Source organism: Gekko japonicus, unplaced genomic scaffold, assembly GCF_001447785.1.
Source record: "Gekko japonicus isolate JY-2015 unplaced genomic scaffold, Gekko_japonicus_V1.1 scaffold524, whole genome shotgun sequence".
NCBI lineage: Eukaryota > Metazoa > Chordata > Lepidosauria > Squamata > Gekkonidae > Gekko > Gekko japonicus.
Genome location: NW_015170906.1, coordinates 913,169 through 937,507, shown reverse-complemented (window position 1 = coordinate 937,507; position 24,339 = coordinate 913,169). Strand labels below are relative to the sequence as shown.

At 43.2% G+C, this 24,339-nt stretch overlaps 1 protein-coding gene across 1 annotated transcript in view; it reads left to right on the top strand.

Moving 5' to 3' along the window:
• The window catches only part of KDM1A (lysine (K)-specific demethylase 1A), a 41,834-nt gene that overhangs the window by 11,374 nt on the left and 6,121 nt on the right, over positions 1 to 24,339 (top strand). Inside the window, exons 5-15 of the mRNA XM_015418629.1 lie at positions 6,140 to 6,273; positions 8,025 to 8,103; positions 11,974 to 12,066; positions 12,983 to 13,089; positions 13,618 to 13,699; positions 14,719 to 14,813; positions 17,058 to 17,200; positions 21,311 to 21,401; positions 21,688 to 21,822; positions 22,122 to 22,195; positions 23,317 to 23,428. Of these exons, the coding sequence (XP_015274115.1) occupies positions 6,140 to 6,273; positions 8,025 to 8,103; positions 11,974 to 12,066; positions 12,983 to 13,089; positions 13,618 to 13,699; positions 14,719 to 14,813; positions 17,058 to 17,200; positions 21,311 to 21,401; positions 21,688 to 21,822; positions 22,122 to 22,195; positions 23,317 to 23,428 (1,145 nt within the window). The remainder of the gene's footprint in view (positions 1 to 6,139; positions 6,274 to 8,024; positions 8,104 to 11,973; positions 12,067 to 12,982; positions 13,090 to 13,617; positions 13,700 to 14,718; positions 14,814 to 17,057; positions 17,201 to 21,310; positions 21,402 to 21,687; positions 21,823 to 22,121; positions 22,196 to 23,316; positions 23,429 to 24,339) is intronic.

Genomic DNA, 24,339 nt, shown 5'->3' with positions numbered 1-24,339 from the left:
ATCTGCAAACTAATATATGTTGTATCATGTTTAATTTCTGGAAGGTGGGCTTTACTTGTTTGAGTGAGTGGCGGATTGGGTGCATTTAAGGGATGACATGTAGAAAGTTGAAGGCTTGTCCTTAAATCTCCTAGGAAAAACAGTGTCCAGAAAACGTTTTCCTTAAAATATCTCATGTGGAGAGGAGGTTCTTGAAGGCTGTGTAATAATGACTTTTGAATCTGAGTGGGGAGAACTTTTCTCTGCTGTAATTCTGATATGAGGCCAAAGAAACTGACTACCAAGCATCATTTTGTCCCAGTTGTTCTCAGTAGAAGTGGGTCCATGCCATTGCTGTGTCAATTTCCTCCTTCTCAAGCCTTGAGTCTTTCCCCCAAGGAACTCAACTTGTTTTGAACCCAAGGAGGCCTTGCTTCCTTGCTTTCCATGTGATCTGCTTGTCTCCATGGTTGAGATAAGCTAGGCTATCATTCTGTATGTGTTACTTATGGGAGGCTCAATCACCTGTCTTGACTTAGTGTGGCTTGCTGTGATTTGAGAGCTGCTATTCTAAATAAAATACTTGAAAGCTGTAGTAGTTTAAGTCAGGGTATATTTAGTTTCTTTCACGGTAGGATTTGGTAGGATTTTGCATGCTTAGTTGCAATATAAAAGCCCTTCCTTGTGTTCTTGCATATGAAAACATGTTTTTTTGTACTAGAAAAGAGTAGGAGTCCAATAGCACCTTAAAGTACCTTAAATAGCACCTTAAACTTAAACTTAATAGCACCTTAAAGTACCTTAAAGACTAGCAAAATTTGTGGCAGAGCATGAGCTTTCATGAGTCACTGCTCACTTCTTGAGATAACTGAAGAAGTGAGCAGTGACTCACAAAAGTTCATGCCCTATCACAAATTTTGTTAATCTTTAAGGTGCCACTGGACTCCTGCTCTTTTCTACTGCTGTAGACAGACTAACAGTTATTCATCTTGATCTCTGTTTTTTGTGTTACTGAATATATTCTACACCACTCACTTAAATTTTTACGTCAGTTCCACAGTCTGCAATGATTTCATAAACAATAGAACACAAATATTTGTTTAGCAGCTAACCTAAGGATTTAAAGGTTGCCTTAAGGACCCTATGTTGTGTGGAAAGGCAGCTTTAAAATGTTCTAAATAAAAATATGGTTCATATTTTATGCTCTATTTATGTGACTGGTTGTAATGACCTTTGGCCACATACAATAAGTGCTACTATTAAATAAAACAAATACATGTAGTTTGTTATTATTCAAGGTTTTGTGTACTATACACAAATGCCAAGCATTGTGCAAAGATGCTGGATATTATTCCAGGGCATACATTTACCTATATACTTATTTGGCATGATTCTATTTATGCCATACAATTTGAAGCTTGTCTTTACTAGGGATGGGCACAAACCAAACCATGAAGCAAAATTTGTCATGAATCTTGCCCTGTTTGTGGTTCGGGAACAAAAGTTCATGTGGTTTGTGGATGGAGCAGAAAGCAGAGACTCCCTTTAAACCCCTGCTTTCTGTTCCCTACAAAAGCTGCAAAAACAGCTGAGTGCAGGGAAGTGCTGATTTGGGCTGTCTTCTGCAGTCCCCTTAAAGTTTAAAAACTGCTCTTCTGTTTTTCGGGATTTCTGCAATCCCCAGTTGAAAGGGACTGCAGCCCATTTCAGTGGGGTTTAAAAGGCCATGTACTGGTTCGGTTCATGATTCTCCCACAAACTGAACTGCATTTTCCTGGTTTGTGCCCATCCCTAGTCTTTGTGTGCTAGAAAATGTGAAAGATTTCACGGTACCCAGTTCTGTACTAGAGGTCATATTTTAGTGTTTGCTGTATGCAGTCCTGAACGCACAAGCATTCACCTCCCCTTCTTGTAACTTTGTGCATTGTTGTATCACGTGCTCTTCATAAAAATGAAGCTGTAAATTGCATAACTCATAGCTAAAAGTAATGATGAGTCCAAAACCTGTGGACCTCTGAACATGTATGAAAGTATAATGTTGGAAGGAGGCACATGCATTTTAAGGCACTTTTCATACATGGATCTCTTGTCTGAGGTGGATGTATGTATTAGAATTTACTGCTTTCTTGCACATGCGTGTGATTTTTCAGCATATTCAGCTTTAGAAAGTTTACTGACAGAAGATAATGTCCATGTTAGAGCCCAATCGCATGCCTGTTTAGTCAAAAGTAAGTCCTGTTGAATCCAGTGGGGCCTTTCTCACAAGTAAGCTTGCAGCCTTTGTAAATTACTTAACTCCTGTGGTTCTGCTCTGCCTTTGGACTGTTTCACTACTAGAATGCAGATGAGGATTGTGTTTTTGAGTGTTCATTCACATGAAAGGGAGCCTCTCTGCAGATAAAAAATAAGCTTATCAGGAAGGCACTTCTCCCTGTTATATTCGTTTTCCGTAGTCAGGGAGTTTTCAGATACGCATGAGGTTTCAAATAGAAGCTTCGCTACCTCTGTTAAGTAGCCTATTCTTGCAAAGGCTGTATGTAAATGATTTTGGCTGCAGAAGCTCAAGAAAAAGAGGCTTCTTTAAAAACCTTAGCATTGACGTCCTTAGAATAGGCTCTCTTTATTGGTAGTGATGGTGGTATGTTTACATTTCTGAAATCTCTTTGGTTTTCAGGTAGCAAGGTAATTATTTCCTGAAACAAAATGAGTGAAAAGTCTTGATTTTTACGTAGTACATGAGCTCATCAGATCGTGTCTTCCTAGAAATCTGTTGTCCTGGATGGATACTTAATCTTGGCTAGACAGGGGCCCATTGAGTAAAATGGAAGCATCTAACCCCGTGGTGTTGCAGTGGCACGTGTGGACTGGAATGGAAAGGAGACCATTGGGAACTCTGGGCCATGATTAAAATCTATTTTTTAAACCTTTTTCAGAATTGGAAAAGTAGAAGCTTGCAAGGATGCTTTATGCGCTGCGCTGCAGGATTCCAAAGTTTTTAGGCATTCTTGTAACAACCCACTTAGCATTTCTTTACCCTGGGACAATGTGTTAAGTGAAGGCAACCTAGAGATCTGTGAGCAGAATTTAATTTAAAATGCCACCTTTGTATTTGCTACAGATGGTCAAAAGTGTTTGTAACTAAATGTTTGTCACCATTGCTGGAGATACTTCTGACATTAGCCAGTGCCCTCTTCAGAAGCCTTCCTCACAACTCTGCAGACATGGTTTATTGCCCACAGTGCCACTAATGGCATATGCTGAGGCATAGGAAGCTTATCTGTCAGAAATTCAGCTACATTCGTATTTGAGCAGTGGTCCTGCGTCTGTTTCCCTGTGGTGCAGCCCTCAGTGCAAAAGCTATCTTGTATAACGGAGGAGGTAGCCTTATTTTTCTGTAGCACCTATAACTCCTTAGCAGTTGGTTGATCTCCATTACATGTACAAATGCCTGTAGAGCTTGCAAACGGAAATGACATGTTTGATTTCCTGCCTGAGTTGGGTGGACATTTAAATTGAAGCTGATGTGTTTGACTTTGGGGGGGGGCTATCTCCCCCTCCCCCAGTTTAGAGACATTAGTAGTACACATTAAGTGGCTTTGAAAGAGGTAAATTTCTTCCATTTTAGTAAATTCTTCCCCAAGTATGAATGGGTGTGTGTGATTGCTTAGGAACAATTATGGAACAGTGTCCCCAAGGAGCAAGCCTGCCCCCCCTCAGTGTTGATCTTAAGGAGGTAGTTGAAGACAGTTTTATTTAGGACTGCATTTTGATTGATTTAGCTTTTATTATTGGCAGTCCTAATTGGAGTTTTTAAACAGTGACTTTTATGGGTTTCCTAATTGTTGTATTGTGTTTTTAATAGAGTCTTATATCGTAAGCCGCCTGGAGTCCTGCCAGGGAGAGAGGTAGCTAATAAATCTCTTAAATAAACACACAAAATAAATTAGGTCAGCAAAATGTGTGGGGTTCCTCCCATCCCCCTCTTAATCAAGCGAGGATCAGTTATGAGTAAGAGAACTACTACAAGTTGAACAAGGGCCTTGGGACACTTCAAAGGCTAGCGAGCTTTTATCCTTACTTGAGCATTCGTGGGCTAGAGCCTACTTCATCAGATCACGTTGTAGGTCCTTACTAGTCATAATAGATGAAATTCTTAAGAAAATGTTATAAATAGGAGTACCAAAGATCCAGTGTGGGAAATAACAGGCTACTGCTGTAGAATTACTACTACAAGCTGGTAAGCTTTTAGTGGACTACAGTGGAGGTGAGGTTCTTTAATACTTTTAGGGCTTTAGAAGTAGCAGAGGCTCACAGCTGACATCTCTGTAACCCATGCAATGTTAGTTAAAGCTGGAACTCCTCTGGCTTTTAAGATTTCTGCAGTGTTTTAAGGCTTAATCTGGATTAGATCTGTATTTATTTAATTGAAGGCTCATCAGATCACTCCTTAGGAACTAGTGTTACTTTTCTCATATTGATGGGGAAATCCTCAAGATTTTATTGTTGTTTCTGGCAATACTTATGCAAACTTTTATATATATTTTGACTGGGATTTAAGCACTTCCATATGTTTCAATGACTGTTGGAACAGCATGTGCACTGTTCTCATTGCAAGTTTAAGCATGTGCATAAGTATTTGTAGGATTGGTCTTTAAGGAACTCTGGTCTCTGTAGCGTTCTCTGTTAGAACTATACCCATTTGGTATAGTATACTCTGTTAGAACTATACCCATTTGGTATAGTACAGTAATGCCCCCTGGCCAAACTGATTGTGCCCTTTTAGCTCTTAACAAGACTGAACTACAATCATTCTGTACCTCTTGAGGCTTTGACCAGACTTCAGTTATTCCAGTTCTGGAAACAGGAGTAATGCTAGTTCTAAAGTCTCTCCCTGCCCCGTCACCCAATTAAGAAGCCTCCTGTCATTTTTTTTAAAAAAGATGGCTTTTCATAGTGTAGATAACTTAGGCATTGTGGGTAGAATTCTTGGATAAATGGGAAATTGTGCAAGAATCCACATGTTATAATAGAGGTACTTAAAGATGAAGAAGGTTTTAATGTAGTCAGAATTCTTACCACCCCTGTTGGTTGCATCCTCAACCATCCACACAATCGCTCGGGGTACGATTGGGGATGGTAGCATGACATTAAGGACTTGTGTGTATGTATGTACAGAATGAACTCGGCAAAAATAAAATCAGAAAACCTTCTTGATAACCTTTTGTGATGCATGTGCTTTGGAGTTCTTGATTATGCTGTAAGTGAAGTTTTTGAGGTTCTCAGTTAAATGATTAATACTGTAAATGTCCCTTGATGTGAGATTCTATGCTTGATCCTGGGGCCTGATCCTTTTCTTATGGCCCTTTCCCACAGTAGTTCCAGACAGTTCATCCTCCGCTGGTGGTCTGCAGTTGCCGCCTTTCTTCTGCATGCCCCTGAGTCTTCATCTCAGTGGCTTGCTGATGTTTGTGACTGTTTCACACCAGCTCTTTACTTCTTGAGATCCCAAGTCTGTTGCCTGGTCATGCTTCGCCTCCCAGTTGCTTCACTCACTTTTGTTCCTAGCTGCTGCAGAGAAATGGCTGTGCGATCACCCAGGAAGGGAAATTTCATACAGGCAGCCAGAGTGCCTTCCTCCCACAAAGCACTGCCAGCTGATTGTTGGTGCTTGTTGGTTTTGTTGTATTTGTGTCGAGTACATTTTGTATTCAGTAGTTGTCTTAAGTTATATATTTCTTATGAAAAGAACTAAATTTGGAACCTTTAAAGGCACTACCGTGGAAGGAAGGATGGAATGCCCAGTGATTTGCAGTAAGGTGTAAGTTGGATGCTGTCACACTGCCTACATGTTTCAGCTGGGATCAAAGGTGACTCTGTGGTAGCAAAATCTTGGCATTCTGGGTGCTTTTGCAGTACTTGTCACCAATGCTCCCTCTAAGCTGTGGAGTTCTGTGAGCAAAAATTCTGCTTCATGAGCTACTGGCATTAAAGTTGTGAGCAAGTGATTTGGCTCCTGCATAAATTAGTTTGCTCTGGAGCCATTCTTCCTGAGCTAAGACAACAATGTGTGAGCTGGAGGCTAAAAAACTGTGAGCTAGCTCACACTAACTCAGCTTAGAGGGAACACTGCTTGTCACATGTCTGGGTTTTTTTCTCCTAGGTGTGGAGGGAGCAGCTTTCCAGAGCAGACTTCCACACGACCGGATGACGTCCCAAGAGGCAGCTTGTTTCCCAGATATTATCAGTGGGCCACAGCAGACTCAGAAGACATTCCTGTATATCAGAAACCGAACGGTATGTTGCTTCCTAGAGGCACAACCCTCTTTCCCCCTTTGTTTTAAAGAGCTTTGTGGGCAATCTCAAGGTTACCTCCAGATGCAGTTGCTTCAGTCTCCAGTTTTGTATGTGCAGCCTGGTTGTCTTGCTGTACTGCATAGGACCCAGGTCAGTATCTAGAAATGGAGCCCTCCATTTCATCCAGTTTTGGTGGTGGTCTGAAATACATCACATTATCTAACTGAAGACTTTTTAAGTGTGTGATTTGCCAAATTGTGGTGTTGACTCAAATTATTTATTTATTTATTTAAATTTATAAGCCGCCCTCCCCATGAACGGGCTCAGGGCGGTGTACAGATGGGGCCAATGCCCAATACTTAAAACATTAAAACTGCATTTTAAAAACATTCAATACAACATAAGTGCTCTCCACAATAACTAACAAGGGAACAGATGACGTCATGAGGATGGTATCCTTAGTGGCCACAGCTCCACGTAGTACCACCATTTTAGTGCTCACGGCGAGTTGGTAATAAAGGTGATAAAGGGCTAGGACAGATAGTAATAGTTGTAGACAGATAGTAACAGTCGTGGCGGCTCCTACTCAAACGCCTGGCGGAAGAGCTCCGTCTTGCAGGCCCTGCGGAACTGTGCAAGGTATCATGATTAACCCAACGCCCTTACCTGGATAGGCCAAGCTTAGAAGCTGTCAGTATTTGGACAGGAAACCACCAAGGAAAACCAGGGTTGCTAGGCAGAGGCAGCAATGACAAACCACCTCTGAATGTCTCTTGCCTTGGAAACCCTGCGGGGATCACCATAAGTTGGTTGCAACTTGACGGCAAAAAAAATAATTAACCCAACACATGTTACCTTCGGTAATAGGAAAATAGTGCTCTTGTACTGCAAGGGTGCCACTGGTACTTAGGTAACTGCAAAGTTATCTGAAGTATGCTGCAGTGTAGCTTACCTGACAACCTCCAGGAAACCTACATACTTTGTGTTCTGCTTGCAGTCCCACATGTTTGCTCTTTCCAATCTGTGGCCCCGGTCACACGAGAGGGACGGATCGGGGGCGCAGCAAACAGGCGCGATCCCACCGCAACATCTGGGAAGCGTTGCGCACCCATCCCCGATCCGGCCCTTCCACCCAAAACGCCACAGCAAAAATAAACCACCTACCGAGGTGGTTCTTCCAGCAAGGCCGCATCAAGGCCGGCCGTGGGATCGCCGGCGCGTCCTTCCGCCGGCGCATCCCCGGCTCCTGGCCGAACTGCGCATGCTCACACATGCGCAGTTCGGCAGCCTCCCCCTCCTGACCGTGGCTTCCTCTCCGGCATCTGATCGTGCTGGGGAGCAACGCCGCCGCGGCTCAGGGGATCCGTGGGATCCCGTCGCGGTGTCTCTATTTTGGTGCGGCTCTGATTAGCCACACTTTGCCCGTTGTTTTTTCTGCCGTGTGGCAGGGACCTGTGTTTCAGGACTGGAAAGCCTGGTAACTTTATTGCTTTGAGGAGGGGAGAACAGCTTGCACCACCACCCCCTCCACCCAAAGCTGGGCTCCTCCTCCTCATTATCAAATTGTTGTTCAGAGCCAACGGTTGTTAATTTAACTTTAAACTTACTATTTAAAGTTACCATTTTATAAGCAGAAAAATTAATGAAAAACTTGATGGTTTATTCGTCTGTTCATTAGAAGGCTCTAGTAATGCCTGTTCACTTACAGCATTTACAGTGGTAAAATCATTTGTCTTATCATTTAAAAACAGTTGCAGCTTTGGTTGGACAACCCAAAGATTCAGTTGACGTTTGAGGCAACACTACAGCAGTTGGAAGCACCCTATAATGGTAAGCTGATGTTCCTGTGCTTGTTTATATCCTCCTTGGGACATGGACTTGTCCATCTGTTAAAGGGGCCTTCTGAGGTAAAGAAAAAAATACAAGGCCCCAAAATGGTACAGAGGGGATACGGCAGCAGAGGTTTTTTTTATATAACCAGCTTGAAGAGCCTGTTGGAAACATACGTGTACATCTCTCTCTTCTTGACTGGATCTCACTTCTCAGGGCAAAGCTCAAGTATAGTTAGAGCTATTGTCTTCTGGCATTTATGTAACACTTTCAGATATTCAAATCACTATGTCTGCATTGCCTGGTCATAGTCCTTAAAGCAGCACTATAGCTTATTTCCACATAATCTGTTGATGGGAGTGCCGAGGCAAAGATTCAGCTGTATTGTGATCTCATGGTAAAGAAGAGATCTGAGCCAGGGCCTTGTGTAATTCATCTCCTGGTTCTCTCAATGCCAGCTGTCTTGACCGTTAATGACTCTTCCGCCTAAGGCTTTGCATACTCTGTTCTTTACAAGAAGATGCTGCATCTTGAAAAATTATTCTGTGCAGTCAGAATTAAGTTACGCTTACATAATATGTGTGTTACAGAAATGATCGGAGAGCTCTGCAAAGTACTGAGGCTGAAACTTGTCGTCTCTCCTCTTGACCACTGGAAATGTGTTCAGTCCCTCCTTTTGACATTGAAGTTTCCTTGGGTTGGATCCAGGGATCTGTTTGTGGGAGGTGCTGATGGATGTGGATCTTCTCCCTCTCTCCCCAGCAGTTCCTTCCAGTCCCAGGGAAGTTGATTCCCAGAGTTAGGCGACCCACAGGGACTAACAGCCACGCAAGTTGGGATAAGAACATAAGAGATGCCAATGTTGGATCAGGCCAAAGGCCCATCCAGTCCAACACTCTGTGTCACACAGTGGCCAGAAATACCAGTGCCATCAGGACGTCCACTAGTGGGGCCAGGACATTAGAAGCCCTCCCACTGTTGACCCCCTAAACCTCGATCATGTCACCCCTCAGTCGTCTTTTCTCCAAGCTAAAGAGCCCTAAGCGCTTTAACCTTTCCTCATAGGGAAAGTGTTCCAACCCTTTTATCATTCGAGTTGCCCTTTTCTGCACTTTTTCCAAAGCTATAATATCCTTTTTAAGGTGTGGTGCCCAGAACTGCACACAGTATTCCAAATGAGGTCTCACCATTGATTTATATAGGGGCATTATTATATTGGCTGATCTGTTTTCAATACCCTTCCTAATAATCCCCAGCATAGCATTGGCCTTCTTTATTGCAGTCACACACTGTCTCGACATTTTCAGTGAGTTATCCACTACAACTCCAAGATCTCTCTCTTGCTCAGTCTCTGCCAGTTCAGACCCCATCAATGTGTATTTATATTTAGGATTTTTGGCTCCAATGTGCATCACCTTGCACTTGGCCACATTGAACCCCATTTGCCATGTTGACGCCCACTCGCCCATCTTTGACAGATCCCTTTGGAGTGCCTCACAATCCTCACTGGTTTTCACCACCCTGAACAACTTTGTATCATCCGCAAATTTAGCCACTTCACTGCTTACTCCCAACTCCAAATCATTAATGAACAAGTTAAAAAGCAGTGGACCAAGTACTGATCCCTGTGGTACCCCACTGCTTACACCCCTCCACTGGGAGAACTGCCCATTTATACTCACTCTCTGTTTTCTATTAATTAGCCAGTTTTTGATCCATAAAAGGACTTGTCCTTTTATCCCATGATTTTTGAGCTTGCTTAGGAGCCTTTGATGAGGAACTTTATCAAAAGCTTTCTGGAAGTCAAGGTAAATAATATCTATTGGATCCCCCTTGTCCACATGTTTGTTCACCCCCTCAAAGAACACTAACAGGTTAGTGAGACAAGATCTTCCCTTACAGAACCCATGCTGAGTCTGCCTCAATACGTTTTGTTCATCTATGTGCCTACTAATTTTTTCCTTAATAATGGTTTCCACCAATTTACCCGGTATCGACATCAGACTGACTGGCCTGTAATTTCCCGGATCTCCTCTGGAACCCTTTTTAAAGATGGGAGTGACATTAGCTACCTTCCAGTCCTCAGGAATGGAGGCAGATTTTAAGGAAAGATTACATATTTTTGTCAGCAGATCCACAAGTTCACATTTGAGTTCTTTCAGAACTCTCGGATGTATGCCATCTGGGCCTGGTGATTTATCAGTTTTTAAGTTGTCTATCAGTTTGAGGACCTCCTCTCTCATCACCTCAATCTGACTCAGGTCTTTCAACACCCCTCGTGAAATCAGCGGTTCTGGAGTAGGCAAGCACTTCTCATCTTCCCCAGTGAAGACAGAGGCAAAAAATGCATTTAGCTTCTCAGCCATTTCCCTATCATCCTTCAGTACTCCTTTTACCCCTTGGTCATCCAAGGGCTCCACTGCCTCCCTGGCTGGTTTCCTGCTTCTAATATATTTGAAGAAAGTTTTATTGGTTTTTTTTACGTTTTTTGCTATATGCTCCTCATATTCCCTTTTTGCCTGCCTGACCACAGACTTGCATTTTATTTGCCATAGCCTGTGTTCCGGGGGGCTGCACTGATGGCGGTGAGGAGAGTGAAATCTCCCTGTCTTCCTCTTTTAATCCACACAGCTGTGTGATAGGAGCAGTGATAGAGGGATCCCATGGCTCCAAGAATCAATTATCCTAGTTATGGAAAGGGACTGCTGGAGGGAAAGGAATAAGGGGAAAAGACACATCTGTGAGCACCTTCCTCTGACAGATCATTGGCTCTTAACCTAATCTTAGACAGTTCTTCAAACTCTTCTGTGCTTATATTACTGTTGCACACTCCTTGCTTCCCTCTGAACACCACAGATTCCCTATGAACACCACTGCTCTGTCATGTCTGATAACGTTTTTAGATTCTTGCATTCTTGAGAGTAGAAAGTTGTATTAGAAGGCAGTAGCCAAGCTTTTACCATAGTGTGTGTCCTGTCCTCCCCAAATTTAAGGCAGTTTGCATTGAAATGTTTAAAACAGCAGCAAGTTAAAGGTAACTAACTGCTGACCATAAATGTTCCAGGACAAAGGCTTTCTAGCTGTCCTGTCCTGGGAAGAGCTCATTGTGAAAGAGCCTTATACATGCCATGCAGGTCTCATGAATCGTTCATATACATTTTAAGTTAAAATGAAGTTAACCACAGTAGAAAAGAAAAACGTGCATAAATTATCAATGTGTTTGTTATTAGTGTGTGTATGTGTGTGTCAGAGGAGAACATCCATTACTGGAAAATTAACATGGATTCGGGCAAAAGCATAAATTCTTCAGAGATTGGCTTCTGCCCACTAAATTGAATATCAGCAACAATATGATTGCATGTGGGCATTACAAACTAACTCCATTTGTGCATGCGTGTGTCACAAGAATAAGCATGGTTTATCCTTGGGCTTGAGCATTTCCTCCCGAGACTGAAGGCATCCTGGTTTGAAAGAAGCCACACTTCGTCACTTCATTGTGATGTCTGAATCTGAGCCTCTTTAATAAATTGTTGTTTGCTTCTTGCCTACAGTCCAAGAATGTAGAGGATGGCTTAATATGGGCTTGGAATGTTTGTAGACAAGAAAGAAACAGCTATTGGGAAAATCGTCCCAATTTGGACATCATAACCTTTTAAAACAAGAAGTCTTCAGTCTCAGTTCTGAGTGCAGAAAGGTGTATGTGTGTAGGGGTGTGTGTGCGCGCGCGCGTGCCTGAGCACATGAGTCTAAGGACAAATCAGGCTTTTCTTCATTAATAAATGGGAGTTTGACATCTGAATATAGCTAGTATGTCTGCTAGTTTTGCAATGTGTGCACACACTAACATGTCTTTACCTTTTGGCTTTGTAGGTGACACTGTGCTAGTTCACCGAGTGCATAGCTATTTGGAGCGGCATGGCTTAATCAATTTTGGAATCTACAAAAGAGTCAAGCCCCTACCAAGTAAGGAGTTCAGAAGTTCAAAAATATTTTCTTTTGAGCCAAAGTGTGTAATCCCCTTCCAAATCATGGTTTGATACTTGAGCAAAGGTCTGAAGGAAGGCACAGTGACAACTTCTGTGTATTTGTTCAGCATCAGACTTGCTTTGCCCTGTGCTACTCGTCGTATGGATTTTGCCCATGTCATTTAAGTCTCAGTTAAATTGGAGTGTAAAGCTGAAGGATTCTGCTACTGTAGTCTGACCTGTCTACCTTACCTCCCTCCCACATGACAGTCCCTCTCTTGGAACTGTTTGTAGAAACTTACTAGAGATGGATGAGAACTGGCAGTCCTGCTGTGGGTGCTCTGTATTCCTATTTTGTTAATTAATTAATTAATTAATTAATTAACAAAATATTCTGCCTTTCTGCCCAATGCTACCACTGTGGTTAATAGTTAAAGAGAACACTCATAAAACCAGTTAAAGGCAAAACTAAAATATGTTAAAAACAGCAATTAAAACATAGGGCAGAATGGAAGGGAGCATTGAGGGAATGCCAGATGAAACAAAAATAGTATTCACTTTTTACTGGTTGTCTTGCTTGCAAACCAGCACCTCTTACCTTTGTCCAAAAGTGCCACCATTTCTGGAAGTCACATCTGAAACTGCTTGTCATTCTGGATTCCAGAACTGACAGGCTCCCTTCCTGGTTGCAGATTGGTTGTTCCTGGATATATATTATGGGAATTTGTTCATTCGGGTTGCTTAAAACATGCTACCTTCCTGCTGGTAGCACATAGTGTTCGTGTAATTCTATAAGCTAATATATATCACTGGCTCAGAGAGAGGAGCACAACTCCAGTTCCTTCCACCCTTGCTCTTTTGTCAGACCCCACTCCGTATAAACTTACAACCTGTTTGTGTACCTGCATTTTTAGCTAAGAAGACTGGCAAGGTGATCATCATTGGCTCTGGAGTGTCTGGCTTGGCAGCAGCTCGCCAGCTGCAGAGTTTCGGCATGGATGTCACGCTCCTAGAAGCGAGGGTAAGTGCCTGAGATGGTCTGTTGCCAAGGCCCCAAGTTATACCCTAGGGCTACGAGGATATTATTCTCCTGCCCCACCTGCACATGCCTGTATTAGTCATGAATGGTCCTTTTCACAGCCACCAACTGATGTTTCCACAAGCAGGGTAGGTAGAAGAACCAGGCTGAATAAGGGGATTACCCTGATTCTCTTGGCAGTTGCCTGCTTTATTTTCTTATTTATTTTGCTTTGCATAGTAGTTGTTCCGATAGTTGTTTTGGGTTATTTGATTTGCACATCCCTTTCAGTGCTGCCTGGATAAGATAATTCTGCTTTTTCTGCCAGTCCCCTTTGGCCTTTTCTTTTGTTTCCATAGTTCGCTTTAAAAATGTAAACGTTTCTTGAAGACTCTTCTTGAGGAATGGTTTTAAGTGTTTGTCCTGAACACTTCTTGCTTAGTTTTTCAGATGATGGGCTGACATTAATATACATCCTCAGTGAAAGCCCTGAACCTCTAAATCTAACCGCTAGAATTTTCATTTTTAAAGGATCGTGTGGGAGGCAGAGTAGCCACATTTCGCAAAGGGAATTACGTTGCAGATCTAGGAGCCATGGTGGTAACAGGACTTGGTAAGTCTAAACTTAAATAAGTCCAGGTTCAGATATTTATAGTTTGTTACATTTCTTCTTTTGAAAAAATTAAAAATCAATACATTGTATGCTAACAAAACTTCAAGCAGAGGCAGATCTCATACCTCCACATTATTATGTTCCAGGAGCCTGGACCATAGGTTTCCAGAGGGTGGTATGCCCCGTAAACTTCGTTGCGTTTCTGTCCCACCCTTCTTCCAAGGAGCTCAGGGTTGCATGGATGGTCCCTTCTCGTTATAGCCTTTGTGGAATGGCTGAGAGAGCAACTCACTAGCCCAGGTTCTCTCAGATCTGTGGCAGAGTGGGGATTTTAACCTAGATCTCCCATGTTCCTATACCAACACGGTTACAGCACAAAACCTCATGCAAATTACAATCTCTGACTCTACTTTTAGAACTGACAATATAGGTACTCATCCGATCTTCTTCAGGGAAATCTTACTTCTTTTATTCCTTCTAAGTACTTCAGTTGCAGACTGAATTCCCCCTTTTACCATTCCTTACCGTGGTAAGATCTTCCAAGCAAGCAAGGCATTCTAATTGTCAAGTTTCACTCTTCGGATCCATTCCTTTTTTCAATAAAGGGTAGGATTAAAAAAAATGTAAGAATGTAAAGGTAACTCAGCAGCTGTGCTAGCTATATGGAACCTCCATGTTCTGAGGTGGGATATCTCTGGATGTCAGTTAGGAGAAAACAGAGACTGATGTTGTTTTTGTGCCCTCCTTGAGGGTTTCCCCGAAATACTTAGCTGGTCATTGGTAGAAACAGGGTCCTGGAGTAGATGGACTTCTGAATCGATCCTGCAGATGGATCTTCATCTCATTGGATATGGGCTCAGTCATTCTATGCTTCAAAGGCTTGGGCTTATCTAGTTCTGTCCTCAAAGGCAACATGCTTTGCTTCTATAGTGGTTTGGTGGAGTTACTCCAGAATCAAGTTCCTTCGTTTGTTAAATGGAAATCTTATGTTCATTTTTTTCTGTACCATTCTTCTGCAGGCGGAAACCCAATGGCCGTTGTGAGCAAGCAAGTCAACATGGAGTTAGCCAAGATAAAACAGAAATGTCCACTTTATGAAGCAAATGGACAAGCAGTAAGTCTAAGAAGTTCTTGGTGACTTGTGAGGAGAATAGTTTTGAAGGAAAATGACCCAGTACTTTGAGGAAAGATAGTCAGTTGCTGAACTACTGTACTTAAGAAGAAGAATATGTGTTCGGTACATATGGGGAACACATACAGGATTTACTCAAATGCAAGTGTAGGGGAGGGGTCATCTTAACACTTGCATATAAGTTAGAGTTATGTCCAATAATAATGTGTATGTCTTTATGGGGGTTGTCTTACATTCAGGGTTATTTTCCTTTTGAGTAACTGCAGTCTGCATCCTGTCGTTATCTCTCCTTATATATAATTGAATAGTGGGTGCCAAAGTTCTAATTCTAAAATGCACTCCCTTAGTGTATGGCTGATGGCACTGCTCCTCAGCATATATCGCCACCAATCAGAAGGCAAAGCCCGGGTCCTGCCCACACCACAAGTGCTGCGACAACCTGGTCTTTTGCATATGGAAGCTGATTGGACTTCAGTCCATTCCACACCTCAAACTCCCCCCCCCCCCGGCAAGGCAGTTGGGATTTTCAGTTGCATAACATACCTCATAGGGGAGAGGAGAATGGGTAACAATGGTTACCACTCTCCAGGTGAGGGCTACAGATAACTCAAACATACAAATGCTCTTCAGGTAGCAGAGATCAGTCCCTCTGGAGAAAACAGTGGACTCTGTCATTAAACCCTGCTGAGGTCGCCACAGGAAACTGACACTGTTTGCCCAAAGCCAGAGCACTCTCCCAGAGCCTCTTTCTAGATCCCGTTGTATTTATTTCTGCAACGGGCATTATTTCTAGTTCAGATTAATTCTGTTGCTTTCCTGGGAGCTGGTGAGTTTGGCAGACTGTAGTTGCCAAGAGAGTGAGCTGTGATCCATGAAGGTCAGATCTCACAACTGTCATGAACTCAGCAACTCCTCCTCCAGCCTTCATGTGCAGTTAAGGGGGTTAACCAGACTACCCCCTACTTATAGGGCTGTTGTCAGGACTGTGTCAAGATAGTGGCTACGAAGCACTGAGAGTTATGAAGGCATTCTACTTGAGCGTGTCCTTTCTGTAGCACCAGGCGGGCGTGTCTGTGAACTCAGTAAACCCTTGAGCACTGCTTGAAGGGAATATATGGTGCAGAGGTTCAATAGCATAGTAGTTCAGTGCTGCACCTGGGTGGCTTGACCAGCTGTGGTTCCCGGGGCCATTTTTACCACACATTTTCAGACATAGTAATGCCCCTCAAGTTCTACAGAAAAGGTACAGCTGGCCTGTGGCAACATGGGAACCCATTCTTTCTGGAATGTGGGAAGCTGTTCAGTGGTCTTCAGTTGTTATTCTTGACTTGGTAGCCCAAATCATGCATCTGCTCCCTCTAACTCCAGGGTGTGCGTTAAGTATTTCCAACATCAGCTTTGGCTCCGTTTCATATCTCAGAGCTTGGATATGGTGGCACCAAGAATACCATTTAAAAATGAGCTGGTGGAGATGTAGGAGGCAGTGTGTTGGAAACAGACAGTTCCCAGAGACTTGAGTTCAAATCTTAAGAACATAAGAGACGCCAATGTTGGATCAGGCCAAAGGCCCATCCAGTCCAACACTCTGTGTCACACAGTGGCCAGAGATACCAGGTGCCATCAGGAGGTCCAGCAGTGGGACCAGGACATTAGAAGCCCTCCCACTGTTGAACCCCCCCAAGCACCAAGATGACAGAGCATCACTTGCCCCAGAGCCCCTATCTATACCTTGTGGCTAATAGCCACTGATGGACCTCTGCTGCATATGTTTATCTAATTCCCTTTTCAAGCCGTCCATGCTTGTAGCCGCCACCACTTCCTGTGGCAGTGAATTCCAAGTGTGAATCACTCTTTGGGGGGGGGTACTTCCTTTTATCCGTTCTAACCCGACCACTCAGCAGTTTCATGGAGTGCCCACGAGTTCTTGTATTGTGAGAAAGGGAGAAAAGTACCTCTTTCTCTACCTGCTCTTTCCCATGCATAATCTTATAAACCTCAATCATGTCACCCCTCAGTCGTCGTTTCTCCAAGCTAAAGAGCCCTAAGCGCCTTAACCTTTCCTCATAGGGAATCTTCACGCAGGCATGATGCTAACTGGATGTTCAGAAGCAGAGTCATTGGTCAGCCTGACCTATCTCACTGAGTAACCAGTGTCTCACCAACGTGTGAGCAGAAAGACCTTCCCCAACTCCGTTCTGCATTTTAAACCAAGGATCTTACTTGCAGGTCCCAAAGGAGAAAGACGAAATGGTGGAGCAAGAGTTCAATCGTTTACTGGAAGCTACCTCATATCTGAGCCACCAGCTAGATTTCAACGTCCTCAATAACAAGCCGGTCTCCCTGGGTCAGGCTCTGGAAGTGGTCATACAGTAAGCGGGATTAAATTTTCCTGGTCGCTTCAAGCTGGTTTCCATCTGGGTTGTTGAAATCAAACCTCATTTCCGCCAGTAAATGGGAGTAGTTTTCATTTCAAATACGCTTAGCTTGGATTTGAAGGCTGACCTCTCTTCTCTGTCCCCAGTTCCCTCTGTGCTGCGCATTCAAGAGAATTTCCTTTAGCCTGAGAATGTTCAGTATACGCTTTGAGGAATCACCACAGGTTGAATAAGCTGTTACGCTTTGAGTTCTGGCCACTTCAGAAACAGGGTGTAAAAGAAACACTTTGTGCAGATAGCTGTACAGAACTGATCTTGCACGCGTGGTGGTGGCCAGCATGGTTTTAAAGTCTCGCCTTCCTTCCCTTCTGACAATTGCAGTTAAGGCAGAATTTAGTGTTAGGTTTTTATCCTGCCTTCTTGATTAAGCATTCAAAAGGTGGCTTGGAACCATCTAACCCTGCAGCATAAACATGGATGAAACAAAAGCATATTTATCCTCTGGCCAAGCATGGATTCTGCTGTTCCACTTTTTAACTTTTTAATTAGCACCGTATTGCTACCATCTATCGTACTGATATGGAGGTGTGCAGTTTATGCAGCCTGTTGTCCCTACTTTTATGTCTGGGGAACCACATTGTCCCTGACATGGTTGGGCAGTTCAGATTCAAGATAACTTTACCTTTGTAAGCTGGCAACCCATAAGGTTTCTGTTGGTGTCCAGACATCTGGACCTGATAAGCCTCTGATAAGAAAGACAATTACTACTGGACATGACAGTGAATTACCTGATGTGACTGATCCCATTAATTTGGTTGATCAATTGGTGAGTATTCCAAATGAAGACCTAGAAACTAGACTGTGTAGTGAAGTGGTTAGTAATCTGTCTATTGCGGAAGATTGTGGCGAGGAGGGACCTATAGGCACCCATGCGGAAAAATTCCGCGGGGAGGCTAGCATTTCTGTAATATTGGAAGATGGTTGCGAGGAGGGAAATAGTGAACGGCACTCAAGATAAGGTAATGTAGATAATAAATTATTTGTGTATCTACCAAGTGCTGAGATGTGTAAGGATGTGTTTGGAAAACCATCTAGTCTGCAGACATGTCTCGAGGAGTCATGGACTGTGTCGTTTGTCTGTTTGCTTGTTTAGATTTGTGCCCCACCCTCCCCACCATAGCAGGCTCAGGGCGGCTCACATGATAAAAGCACAAGTAGGGAAATATATTTGCAGTCTTTGTGGAAAATCAAATATAAAAGTCATCCCTTTCTAATTCACCTAGGTACATGTGATGGTAAAGTACAAAATCTGAATTGCAGAGTATAGTAAGCAAATTTCAGATAAAAGGAGATATCTGAGGAATAAAGCTCTTAGATGTGGAACAGTACAAAGCTAGAGCTTTTGAAGGAGTATATTATCCCATGATTGATCTATGTTGCCAATCACACAAATGTTTCTTTAACCAATCTCAGGACCATTGATGATTTAAATAGTTCTAAGGTCAAGGAATGGTTGCATCTACCAGTATGCACCACAAATAGTCTTTTGTATGTCAGAGTAAGAGATGGTGGCCTGGGGGCTGAGTAAACTGGGAAAACTTATTCCCCTGATTAGGATGAAAAGAGTATTTAGAGTGGCTGAATCGCAGAACCCGGTTATTAGAGAAGTTTGCTTTGTGGGTGAGGTGCAGGAGGAATTATGTTATGGTTTTGTCTAGGTGGCTTAGATGATGAAACTCCTAACATTTATGAAACATTAAATGAGGACGTTGGGAAGTTACCTTGCCTGTTACCCACTGATTATAGGGATGCCGAATTTGAGCACTGGTCCTCGCTAGTTTGTCAAGGTAGTGGCGCTTCATTTTTTGGAAATGACAGAGTAAGTAATGCATGGATCAGCCACAGATCTGGATTTTCAGAACGGCACTTCATAATGGCTCTGAAACTGCGAGGTAATGTTATCCCTACAAGGGAGTTTCTGGGAAGAGGAAACCAGGAGTTTCTGTGAAGTTGTAGTGAATGTAATACCAAATATGAATCGGCATCTCATATTTTGGGACGGATTCTTAGACATAATAAGATTTGTTCTCTTGTTGATGAAGCTCGATCTAAGGGATGGAAGATCTATCATGAACCACATCTTAGGAATGAACAGGGTGAATTGAGGAAACCCGATCTGATTTTTGTTAAGGATGGTTTAGCTCTTGTGTTGGATGTGACGATGTGCTTCAAGTATCACCGGCATGGATTGGAGAATGCAGTGAATGAAAAAATAGCTTACTACTGCAATTTAGAGAATCAAGTGAAAGAATTAATGGGCTCAACTCAAGTGATGTTTTTTGGCTTCCCTGTGGGTGCAAGGGAAAAATGGATAGATTTAAACTATAAGCTTCTTCAAGTATTAGGACTTTCTGAATCGAAACAAGAATGGACTGCGAAATTAATTTCCCGATGGGCACTCCTATACTCTGTGGACATGATCCACACTTTTATGAACATCTAAGATGAGATAGGAGACGACATCTGGATGACTAGACTTCATTTCCCATGTGGGGCAACATCATGTGGTTTTGAAAAGGGCTCTGTGTTTTATTAACAGCGCTACTTTTAAGTTATTTGAGTTCCATCATTATATTAGTTTGCATGACTATTATTTTATTTTACATGGCATGTGCACTTTTATTGACGATCGTAAACTATAAATCAGGGGTGTCAAACAAGTGGCCCGGGGGCCAAATCAGGCCCCCGGAGGGCTTCTATCAGGCCTGCAGTCAAACTGGCTGTCTTCTGCTTCTTCCAGTGCTGCTGCATCATTGTAGGTTTGCAGCTTACAGATACACACCTGAACAGCATACTCAAGATTGCAACAGCACAGACATTTTGATGCAATAATTCAGAGCAAGAGATGTCAGTTATCAGACACTGTTAAATAAAATATTGCAAGAGTGCTAATGTTTTAAGCAAGTTTTTAGCTTAAGTTAAAAAAAAATCCTTTGTGTTTGTATCCTTTATAAAGTTTATATCTCCACTACCTGGCATTACATTTTATGACATACATGGCCCGGCCCAACAAGGTCTCATTTATGTCAGATCTGGCCCTGATAACAAATGGGTTCGACGGCCCTGATAACAAATGGACGAACCAGGGAAGTCTGACTGTCCTCATTAATTCGAAATAAAAAGTCATGACTCTAATACCAAACAAGCTTTGATTTATTAAGCTTCTAGTTAAATTTCTTTGGTATTTGTAAGTCTCGAGTTTTGAAAGCGGTCCAAAAAAACTGATGTTGTATGTGGAAAAGGCATCATGGGAAGTGGGAGATCAACCCGCTTTGCCTCCACACATCAGATGCGCTGCTGGTAAGCAGAGCTGCTGCTGCTTTCCTTGACATGCGCTGATCTGTGGATTCCTTTTTCCCGGTGCTTTGCTAAGACAGAGGAAACCAGTAAGAGGCTATTCTTCAGCTTAATGTTTGCAAGTCTGCCTGTCCTTTACTCCAAGCAGCTGAGAGAAAAAATGAACATGCCCAAATGAAGGGCTGGCAGCTGGGGGAGATCCACACAGACACACACACCCGCGTCATCAACTGCCAGTCCACATTGCCCTGAAGATGTGTTCCACAGTGCATGCAGAGTAGCGCTACGGAAACCGGAGTTAATTTCTGTCAAATAGAAATCTCTACCAAATTTTCACTTTTTACTGAAACGGTTTCAACATTTTGACAGTACGTTAACTGGCCTGTTCTCAGTTCCCTTTAAGCACTGGCTAAACCTGTATTCTCACAGTCATATTCTGTCTGGCCTGTTTCACTTTCATCCACATTGATAAGACAGAACACCGGGCAGCTAGCAGGCAACTTAATTGTATGTTTAGTTGTATACACACACAAGGCATAATTTTTGTATATTGATAGCCTGCTTTAGTAGGTGGTCTCCCCCCCCCCCCCCCCTTAAATTCTTGGCTGCTCTTCATTTTTGAGAAGAATCCATCTAGTTAAGTGTAAAATGATCCAGCCTAGGTTGTCCTCGCTTTGTACCAGGGACCTTCTTTTTGCTAGCGAGTAGTGGTGATTTCTCATTAAGCAGTGGGTTTGTTGGTCTTAGATTACAGGAGAAGCACGTGAAAGATGAACAGATAGAACACTGGAAGAAGATAGTGAAAACTCAAGAGGAACTCAAAGATCTCCTCAATAAGGTCAGACATCATTCTAACCTGAGACACATGATGCATTCTAACCTGAGACACATTACCCCATGGCATGCGGATCCTCACCCAGCCCACTGTTTAAGGGCTGCTAGAGTGGACTATAAAAGATAGTCTTTGCCATGGCCCCTGTTAATTTTCACATATGAGATTGGGTGGTGGGCCCTGTCTGCAGAGCCCTCTGAAGAAGCTGTCTGCAGGTTAGCCTCAGAATCTCTTAAAGTAAGGCTTGCTTCTCCTCCCTCCTTCCATTAGTGATTTTTCCCCCTCCCTTCAGATGGTGAATTTAAAGGAGAAGATAAAGGAGCTCCACCAGCAGTACAAGGAAGCATCTGAAGTCAAACCACCACGTGATATTACTGCAGAATTCCTTGTGAAGAGTAAGCATAGGGACCTGACTGCTCTCTGCAAGGTATGGATTTTTTTATTCCTGGAGATCATGTGAGCAGAGCTGTATATTTAGGAGGCCCTAAAGCCACTGCTCCCTCTTCGCACTGCTGTATTGAATTCTAGAATTTGGCATCCCTGTTTTTGCTTGCTGGGATGCTGATGTGCAAGACCCTATGATTTAGAAGGCTTCGAGGTTGAAGCATCTAGTGTGTGCAGCAGTTGGGAAGCACTGTTGTGTGCAGAAGTCGTGTTTCACATGCCATGCATTTCATAGAGATTACGTCAGCATTGTATCCTTGTGCCTGTGCCCTCTCTTACCAGGAGTATGACGAGTTGGCAGAAACGCAAGGGAAGCTGGAAGAGAAGCTTCAGGAGCTAGAAGCCAATCCTCCTAGGTAAAAACGTAGACTGGTCCGTGTGAGTGGACAGGTGCTGGCAAAGGAGAGTTTGTGGTTTGGATATCCCACCTTTTATCGTGCTTAACCAAAGAAATGCAGCGGAATAGCTGAATGTCTGAACAGTAAGCTGGTGGTTCTCAGACTGTGGTCTGGGGGCTGCTCACACTCCCCCGTGCGTTCACAGGTTGTCTCCAGCATTATGGTGTGGAAACAAGGCATGTTGTGCGGAAATGGCTGTTTCTTTGAAACTTCCCGTGTTGGAGGCCACACAGCTATCATGGAAACCTTAACAAAAAAAAAGAAAACTGGGTGTGCGTGGGTTTCTTTTCAATGCAGTCATATTGCTTGGCTCAGCTGCATCTACAGCATTTAAGTTCTGCTTCAGTAGTACTGAAAGCATTTAAAGTGCCCCCCCCCCCGCAATCAATATTTAGAGGTATACTGCTGCACAACATGAAGCTTCATTTTCATGGGTGGTGGGTATTGATGGACACGGTTCCAAATTTTTCTAATCTGCTAAAACCATCTAAGCCTGCAGGCTGCCACTATATGCAAAGGGCATGAGTTCCAAAGATAGGTATGTTGTACGAACAAGTCCTTTCTTTGATTTGTCCTCAATCTCTAGCCCCTCAGGTTCTTTAGGAGCTCTTGAAACCTTTTCTCTCTCCTTCCTCACTTTCTCTATCTCATACATAATTTTATCATGTCTACACTTAGTCAAAATGGACCCCTCCCAAAAGTGTTTCTTTGTCGAGAAGGTGCTCTACCCCCTGGGGCATCTTTACTAGCATCTCTTATAGTGCCTGAACAGTAACAAAATCACTGAAAGGCATAAGACAAATCGCAGGCAGGTGGTATGGTGTGGAAGATGGTTATTGATTGGGTGGAATCTGGAAGTGCAGTGATGAGGAACAAGGTGATAGAATTAGAGAGTGTTTTCCTTCCTTGTGAAGCCACAGGGCAACTGGCAATTGTTGTGGGACAGTGAATGTAGTGCTGTAGGAAATGGCTGAGAGTCCTAGGGCTTCAGCATATGATGGTAACTGCTGTATACAGGCCATACGAGGTTCTTCGCATCCCTCTAACAGAGTATGTCTCTCTCCTTTTAACCTTTCCAGTGATGTTTACTTATCCTCAAGAGACAGACAGATTCTTGACTGGCATTTTGCAAACCTAGAGTTTGCAAACGCCACACCGCTCTCTACCCTGTCTCTGAAGCACTGGGACCAGGTAATTGTTCTGTTTCCCTCTTCTCTACTATTTGAAGTGAATATTTAGAGGGATCAGTTTCATACTAAAGTCAGAAGGATGCACAGCAGGTCCTGGTAGAGACTTGTATAGATTTTGTTCCCTGAACAAAGTAAGACATCCATCTCCAGGACATTCAGTTCTGTTCCAGGAGAAGCTGGGTTTTCTATTTTGCATGCTTCTTGAATAGCGCCTTTCACTGGACACCTGTTTTCCAGATAGGTAGTGACTGCTCAGCTGCACAATTAAATTCATACAAAGCAAACAATTCTGTTTAAATAGCAAAACAAAAAACTAGGAATATACAAGCAAGAGATCCCTGTGAGTCTCCAGATATACATGGAATGAAACCTTAGAGGAAGAGCATTCCAAAATTCTGAGGCCCAAACAGAAGCTCCAACTCCTGGTGGGTCCTGGACTTGCCTCCCTAAAGTGTGCTGGGCTCATTGATAGATTTCAGGGGGGGGGGGGAGTGAAGGTCATGCACGAAAAAGTGCCTCTGCTTTTGCTGGTTATGGAAAGAAGCAAAGGTCTTGGCAGGGCACTGACCCGCCACCTTTTGGTTATTAAAAGAACTGCTCCAGTGCGGTTTCCCCCCAACACACACACCAGTTTCTCTGTTTATGGCCACAGGATATACACAATCCTGGTAATCATTCTAAAGTGTGATCCTTACTTCACCGCCCTGCCCCGTCTCTATGCAGATTCAGAAATGCACGTGTACTCCATTGGTATCTGCTGCATTGTTGCGAGCTCTGGCATGTGAGATTCTGTGTTGGATGTACAGCTCGGTGGCCTGGCAGGGTGAGATTTGTGGGGTGCACTCCCCTGAGCTCTCGTCATCTATCACTGCCTGAAACGTATAGACCCCTCAACCAAAGGCCCTCTTGTCA